Genomic DNA, 8,314 nt, shown 5'->3' on the forward strand with positions numbered 1-8,314 from the left:
GAAAAGGGGCGTGTGATTATTTGGTAGATTTCTTCGTTGATCATCATTTAGATCGAAAGTTAGCGTCTTCTTAAAGTTCTAATCAATATTTAGACCACTGAACGCTGTTTTAAAAACACTAGTATGTATTTTTGTTCCATGAGTTTAGCAATCTCCGTGCAGCCAATCCATTTTTGTTTACATGGATTTCAATAAAATGTGATTAATATTATTTTTCAATCCGTCTCTGTCGTTAAATTTTCATTTCAAGGTTAATTTCACCTCCTGAGACCCGAGATTTAATTTCTTATATATTTTTTACATCCCCTGCTTATTTGTATTGGTCAGGCCTGTTAAGTATAACTTAACATTGCATCTCAAAAAGGTAGCTTAAAAAATGAGTCTATTTCACGGTATAACACAGTAAAGACACCACTTATTAGTACGATATGGGTAATTCTACCAAATTAGTGCAAAAACAGAGCTGCAAATATCCTAAAAGAAAAAAAATTACCTAAAATGTTTCATGCCTGCATATCACTAACACTTAAGTTACAAATTACTAGAATTTTCCCTTTAAAATTTTGCTTTGTATTTTCAATTTCCTAATATTTTTTCTTCCAAATTTTTCACCACTGAAACAAGTTTTTATGAGAAAAAAATGATCTAAAATGGTTGTTAGTTTTTTTTAGTTAATCTAAAAACATAAAAATCAAATAAATCAGTTAATGCCTTATTTTCATTGAACATTTTAATTTTTTTTGGGGGGGGGGCGTTTTTATATTTCTAATCATATATTTTTTAAAAGTCTAAATTTACTTTAAATAGTTTCAAAGACATGGATTCTCCCGTTTTAATCCATGTTAAAAAAATATTCCAAAAATATAATTGTTCAATATTTAATCATTTTTGTGAAACAATGCCACCTTATGGTAGTGACAGCACTCTTTCAGTGGTGACAATGTTACAGTTAAAGAAACAAAATATATGAAATAAAGCTGTTTTTCTAACTAATGAAATATGTCAGAGCTTTTAAAAAATGCAAAACATTGCAAGAAATTTTTGCAAAAGTTGTCAGTGTTAGTCTCATAACCTGAAATCTACAGGTTTTGCTTCAGGATGCCCACCTCACAATACAAACTACCCTTTAATGGATATTTCATTTTAAAAATGTAGCTTAAAGTTATCTGGAATATATTTGCAGTTCATGAGATACTAGTTAAATATTGCTAAGTATGCATGTTCAAACCAAATTTAGTTTTTTTTGTTTTTTTTTTTTTGTTATGGGATCCCAGATTGTTTCTTATGGAACAATATGAGCCATACCTTTCGTCCCCCTAGACTATGCCTCCTCGGTTATTTTCTTCTTGACACTCCCCTAAAGGTTAATTAAAACATCCATTAAACATAAGGAATGCTTTAAAGGCTTTTATTCATTGCTGCAAAGAAGGTACACATTTCCCTCATTGAACAAAGCACTGACTTCTGTGGAGAAAGGAGCCTCGCAGACACCAGTCCCCATATGTTCCCTACAAATAGTTTGCTTGTCAGGCAACTCTGAGCTCACTTTGCCCAAAACCAAGAGAAGAAACTAAGAAACACTGTTCAACTTAAAATCTCAAACCACATTCAACAGTTTTTATAATTCACATCTTTTTTCTTTTCATTACTGTTACATATGTACAGGTATGGTTGGAACCTTGTTGACAAGCAAGTGCATAAGAAAAGTAAAAGAAGACTCCTGCCCCCATTGAATATAAAAAAAATATCACAAGTCTAACCTAAATTCAAATAAAATTTTGCACTGCTCTGTTCATTGTGCGTCCATTATCTGGACAAAAACAGAAACAATTAAAAGGCCCTGAATTTTTTCCCCAGTGACAAAGATTTTTTTGTTTTTTTTTTAGAAAACTGAGAATTTCAGTCGATGTAAAAGTTGTTTTTACTCTTGAGCTTGCCTGGAGAAATTTCTACATTTGCACCTGAGAGGCAAATCAAAATCTGGCCTGCAAAAAGTCTGGTCACGAGCATGTTGAGTTGTTCATCTCTTGTCTATTCCGTATTTTTTGTTGTTTTTTCCATTTATAGTAAGTTAAAACTCATTAAACTATGGTATTAACTATTTATAAACTTAAAAAATACTCTTATCCCTTTAAAATTTGGATGTCATGTAAACATCACAACAGAAAGTAAGTTCTGCAAGTAAAATTTCAGATTTGAAATGAGACATTACTTTCCTCTGAGATCAAATCTGATGCTGAATTACTAAGAAATAAAAATCAAAGTCATCAGTCTGCATAAACGTGGCGTGCGCTCTGACTACAGCTCTTGCTCAACTTTCACTGAGTGCATTACAGGCAACTGGAGAGAAAGCTGAGACTTTAATTCATGTTTATTTTTTTTTAGGCTGGCTTTTGCTGATATGTTTTGGTTGTTTCAAACAAAGTTTCATAAGGGAACAGAGAGGAAAGTATGGCAAGCAGAGTAATTAAAAAAAGAAGATAAAATAAGATAAAGGGGGTGGTTGGTAGAAAAAAAACTAAGGTTTATCACAGGGCCAGCAGTGGTCTACGGAGGCCCTTTGGAGGAGGCAGCGCCCGCTCCTCCCCCTTCCAGCCCCGTCAGTCCTGCTTGATGTTGCCCAGCGCTCTGAGGCGCTCCAGGAGGGGAGGGTGAGAGTAGTGCCACATGGAGAACAACCAGTCAGCCACGGGGAAGCCCAGGTTGTCTTTGTTGAGCTTGATGAGGGCCGAGTACAGTTCAGAGGCTTTGCCCATGCCGCGAGCAAAGGCGTCTGCCTGGAACTCAAACCTGCGACTCAGGACGGTCAGACAGAAAGAAAGGAGCTGTGTGGGAAAAATAAAACCTTTGTGAGGTACTCAAACAATAATTTAGCAAATTCAACAAAGGACTGGGGGGGAAATTCTCACCTCATTGTAGGGAGAGAAGATGAACTGGAAGATAATCATCAAGCCTATTAATGTTGGCTGGCTGTCATTGAAGCCAAAAGCGACAAACAGTTCCTTACGTCCAATCAGGACAGCAAACAGGGAGAAGCACAAGAAGGAATTCATCTGCAGAAAGAATAGAGACAGCAAATGTTACAGGAGTATAAACTTAACTCGAATGTTTGTACACCACTATGGCAGATCAAGTGTACAGACACTGAAACCAGTGAGAAAACGTCCTCACCTGACTGATAACGATGTTCTTGACCGTGTGGCCGAGCTTCCAGTGGCCGAGCTCATGTCCCAGGACTGCAAGGATCTCTGGGTTGTTGCATCCTTGTTTCTTGTTCTGTTAAAGCACGAGAGAAATACTGAAAAGCTGTTGTCTTAGAGCTTTCTATTTCTATTCTGTGTTCTATTAACATTGAAGAATTATCTAAAAAGCCTTCAATCCCAAAAGTCAAAAGCTCCTATTTTGCTTTATAACAATCCTGCTCCAACCCCCCAGCATACGGGTTTTTAGCTATGTAACCTTGGGCTTGGCTTTGGTTTCGCTGGATCCATCATCATTCTCTGGCTGCTCGTTCTGAGGCTCGCCGGTCTTGTTGAGTGGCGAGTAGTCTTCTAGCAGAGTGTCAAACAGCACAATACGCTTGTTTTTAAAGAACCCGTAGAAGTATGCATTGCTGTGTGATGAACGTTTAGAACCTTGGAAGACAAAAAACATTAAAGAAAATTTAAAAACGCCACAAACAACGCATGGAAATGACAGTTTCATCATAATGTCATGGTCACACAACAGGCTTATTCACAGTCCAATTTCAAGGCATGATATTTACATATTTAACATCTGCATTCACTATAAACATTGTAGAGGCATAATGGGCTCTCTTACACTCCTGCAATGCTGTAAAACAACATAAACAGACATACGGGGTAACAACCATGGAGCTTTGTTAAGGCACTGTTGCAGTAATGCACAGTGATTTAGGAGATGTACTTTACCTTCAACTACATAAATCTTAGTGAGGGGGAAGCTTATACTCTTGGCCATGGACTCAATATCGGTCTTCAGCTCTCCTTCTGGCAGAGGAGTGAATTTATCAAAGAGAGGAGCGAGGTAGTCGGCATAGATTGTCACAAGCACCTGCAGACAGAAGCATAGAAAGATGAGACTCTGAGACATTTTTAAAACTTCTCTGGTAGTTTTTATTAAAGATGTTGAGTTATATCAGCACCAACCAGAGACACAGCCAGGGTAAAGAGCCAGGCGTAGATGAAAAAGTAGTCCCCACCAATCTTGATGATGTACAGGAGCAGTGAGGTCACAGGCAGCAGGATGCATTGGCTTACAACAAACTTCTTCACAGCATCCTTAATAAAGAAACCTAATGTCTGAGAGGAAGAGGAGACATTGAAATAACAAAAGACAACATGAAAAAATTGAGGGATCAGATAAGACAGACAGCTTTTCATGGTATAAAGAGTTATCTAGATTTAAACTTGTGATCTTCAAAGTATGAAACAAGGACAAGCTTTGTTATGTCTTTGCTGTGAAAGCTGCCAGACAGACTGTTCAAACTAATTCAAAAGTTAAAACATTCATTCAATGAAAATAAAAAATATATACCAACCAAACTGTTGGATTATCCATCCATATAAATCCTTATTGTGTTTTAAACAGACATGGTAAGCCTTAAACTCAGCTGAACTCACTGCTCCTACAGCCGCTTTTCTTGTTATTATAGGAAGAAAACTATGGTTACTAAACAGCTACATACTAGGACCACAGTGTGGGGGGTGCGGTTCAGTACCTGCTGATTAAAGCCGTGCCTCTCCTCAATGACAAATGTGTTGTACATACTCCAGGGGAGTCCAGTCAAGGCACTGAACAAGGTGGCGAGTGTCAGGAACACCAGAGACTGGGTGATCTCATACTCGGAACCAAATCCAAAGCGAGCTGTCAGAGTACCAGCGATGCCCCACAAGAACGGGATTCCACCAAGGATCAGGATCAACTGAAAGGTTGATCATTTTAATGTCAATATAAATGTGTGGTATTGGTATGCATTAAGAACAACCCTGAGTATACTGGTCATCTTACCGTCCCTTCAGTCTCAGAGTAGAGTCCGGACCAAAAGCTGAAGTTGCTTTTGTCCAGCTGATAAAGACGCGACTTCTCAAATGTTTCAGAATCCATGATCTTCCCCAGCTCCTGAGGCACGCTTGTTGTCATTCTGTAGATCCTCCTCTGAGAAAGGAAAGAAACATTTATCTCAGTTCATTTCCACAGCTGGGTGGGCAATGCAAAAAAAAAAAAAAAAAGTTAAAGTCAAGGCGCCAACATAAAAAAAGTGATAAATTGTGGTGAAAATATATAACACTTTGAATTCCTTTCTGTTTAAATTCAAACAAAATAGCCCTAAACACAAATGTGACCTCACAGCTGACAGAACCTTGTTCCCCCCTGAAATCTCTGGTGCACCCCTAAGGAGGTCCAAGACCCCAGGTTGGAAACCAAGGGTGGAGTTCACAGCATCTCTGCTGCAAAAAATCAGATTAAACTGGTATTTTGACACATTTCAGGTTGAAGGAAAATTGCACTGTCTGCGATTTAAAAATTGCAGCAGGCCATATTGTGATTTAATCTTGCTTTTCTATTAATTGCCCAGCCCTTGTATTTGTTGGTTACCTGCCTTTTGTTATGTTTATTTTTAAATAATGTGAGTTGCTCTGAGCTGTGTGTTTTCTCTGTACTTTAGCTGGGGACATTTTTTTATCTGAGGACAAGAAAGTATAATTCATCCGACCACATATAATCTGATATTATAATCAACACTCTAGAGACACCATTCTCCTAAAACAAAATTATACTTTCAAAGAAGATATAACATAAAATGTGCTTATAGCAATATCTACTATTCTGTGTGATCTCTACAGAAAACAAATGGTATACATAACTGTAAGGATACCAAAAGTATGTGTTTGATTTTTCATTTATCAAATAAAACAGACATTACTGCATCTAAAAACGTAATTATGATAAAATGAGAGGCATACTAACAATTATACCTTTGGAATTTGATAAAATAGGGCTTTTTGTAGTTTAAGGGAGTGAAAAAAATACACCACTGGTAACTTGGACCTGAAACTGTAAATCCAGAGTTTCTCTGGTTTATCAGTAACTGATATTGAAATAATGCCAGATGTGTAAAAAGCAGCTTCAGTGCTCTGTTAAACAAGAAAAGTAACTGTGAAGTTAGGAGGACCTGTCCATCTGGGACAGGAGAGCTTATCCCTGACATTATCTTCTCTGAATTTTCTGATGACTTTAGAATTATTTCAATTAAACCAACATTTAACTACTAAACAGAAACTTTAGCACTGTGGAATGTCTGACTCACCTGTCTGTAAGAAAGGTAAGCCTCCCATAGATAAACTGTCCACGAAAATCCCAAGACAGCGTAAAATATCTGTTTTTCCACCGGGAGGTCAAAAATAGTTTCAACCATCTCTGCTGTGTTTTTGGTCTATGTTTAAGGAAGGACTAGCTAGCAGGCTAACCGTAGAATCACCGTTGTGTAGCCTGTAGTTTAGGCTAGCAGCTAGTTAGCTTCCGCTTTCCACACAAACGAACAGACAGCGCTTTAGTTGAATTAAAGGGGAAATAACCCCGAGTTAAACCGACAGACACAGACTGAAAAAATTCACTCTGAATTCATGACAGCCAACATCCATTCCTGAGTCAAGGCTTTAACCGGTAATATCTTTCCATTCATGCGAGATGTGAGCCTGGCGCTGAGGTGTAACAGCTAATTTTGCCCCTACAAATACACTACAAATACATCTTTGGTTCCGCAGCTCTTGTACTTAAGTTGTGTGGAATTCTTAAAATAAAGAAAAAGAATCCATTATTTTTCAGTACAATGTTTTCTGTACGAAGCCCTCGAGATTTCTGTCGAGCTATAAATATTCAGAGCAACATATCTGGAGTTTAAATAGGGGAAACCGTTAGCTAGACCGTCTAAAACTCATTTGATCATTGTCCTGGTTAGTTTGTTTTGTTATTTACAGCAGTGCTTAAAAAAATATTTTCAATGCGAGATAAGATGATCCACAACGATTTTTAGTGTAAAACAAGTAAGAGAGATGGGTGAGAAAAATTCCACTATATGTTAAGTGTGGATGAATTTGATGAAGTTATACATTTCTAGGAAAATATCTTTGAGTTCCTAACTTTTTAGAACTTATCTTTGAAATTGAATTAATGAATACTTAAAGAAATAATATCCAGAAAAAAAAACAGGAAATCCCTAAAACTTCTGGTTAAATTGCTCCAAATTAACTACAAAAATGTTGAAGAATTCACCTAAATTTCCAAGAAATTTCCCAAAATTGCAGACTTAAAATAATAAAGTTTCCAAAAATGTCTAATTGTAAGTCCTTGAAAGTTTTTGAGAAATTTATTTTCTCCCAGCAGAACATTCGAGAATAAATTCTGTTTACATGTTGTAAACTCCTAATGCAAATGCCCCCCAAATTTCTTTGAATATAACAGACAATTAGAAGGGAACAATCCAGAACATTCTGGAAAGTAGCACCAGAATTGCTTCGATGACATTTATGGAGACACCTTACAGCCACATCTTGTTGGCAGTGCTAACAACTGCAGGTATAATTTCAGAACCATGGACAGTGCTGTTTATTAGTGTTTGTGTCTAACCTGGGTATGGAGCTGTCTGTACTACTTAAAGTGTTCAATTGCATGATGGACTTTCTGATTTTTTAAATTCAATTATTATTATTATTATTTTAAACTTAAAAAATGACCACTTGCAATATTAAAGTCCCCTTATTTATTCACCTTGAAAGACTTCTTTCAGATGATACCAGCCTTGTTTTGTAGATATAGGGGAAAAAGGCCAAAATAAAGATTACATGAGACTTAGGCCCACATTTAAAACTGCTGAAGTGTTTCATATTTAAAAAAGGCCCTTAAGTGTATCACCCTCCTCCTCCAAACAGAAAGGGAGGCAGTATGTCAGTATGCCCCTTTTTCACACTGTTGATTGAATGTGAGTGTGAGTTTTGGACATTTGTAGGTAATTAACAGCTTAACCTGAATTTTCAGAATCTTTTATTCTTATTAATTTCTTCATAAGTTAAAGTTCTTGCATTGACCTCCTGAGACACTGTGTGAACTTAGGAGGACATTTTGGCTTTTCTACAGCACAATAATAAATTCTGTTCTTAGAATTTTAGCGATGATTGTCCAAATTTCCATAAGTTTTAAAATGCTTGGGATGTCTGGAGAACTGGCTTTGAAGTTTCAGGATTTTCCTTTAAATTTTTTAGGAATATTGTATATTTGGGAGAAGTTTGATTTT

The 8,314-nt window shown here is 36.8% G+C and overlaps 1 protein-coding gene across 1 annotated transcript; it reads right to left on the reverse strand.

Annotated features, from left to right (window-relative positions):
* Positions 1 to 1,394: 1,394 nt before the first annotated feature.
* On the reverse strand, positions 1,395 to 6,743 carry zmpste24 (zinc metallopeptidase, STE24 homolog). Its single transcript, XM_041813456.1, has 9 exons — positions 6,332 to 6,743; positions 5,032 to 5,178; positions 4,742 to 4,945; positions 4,170 to 4,322; positions 3,933 to 4,074; positions 3,460 to 3,635; positions 3,172 to 3,276; positions 2,910 to 3,053; positions 1,395 to 2,825 (listed from the first exon to the last, which is right to left on the reverse strand). The coding sequence occupies exons 1-9, from the start codon at positions 6,437 to 6,439 to the stop codon at positions 2,601 to 2,603; spliced, it is 1,404 nt and encodes a 467-aa protein (XP_041669390.1). The 5' UTR covers positions 6,440 to 6,743; the 3' UTR covers positions 1,395 to 2,600.
* Positions 6,744 to 8,314: the final 1,571 nt, after the last annotated feature.

The sequence above is a fragment of the Cheilinus undulatus genome, linkage group 18 (genome assembly GCF_018320785.1).
Source record: "Cheilinus undulatus linkage group 18, ASM1832078v1, whole genome shotgun sequence".
NCBI lineage: Eukaryota > Metazoa > Chordata > Actinopteri > Labriformes > Labridae > Cheilinus > Cheilinus undulatus.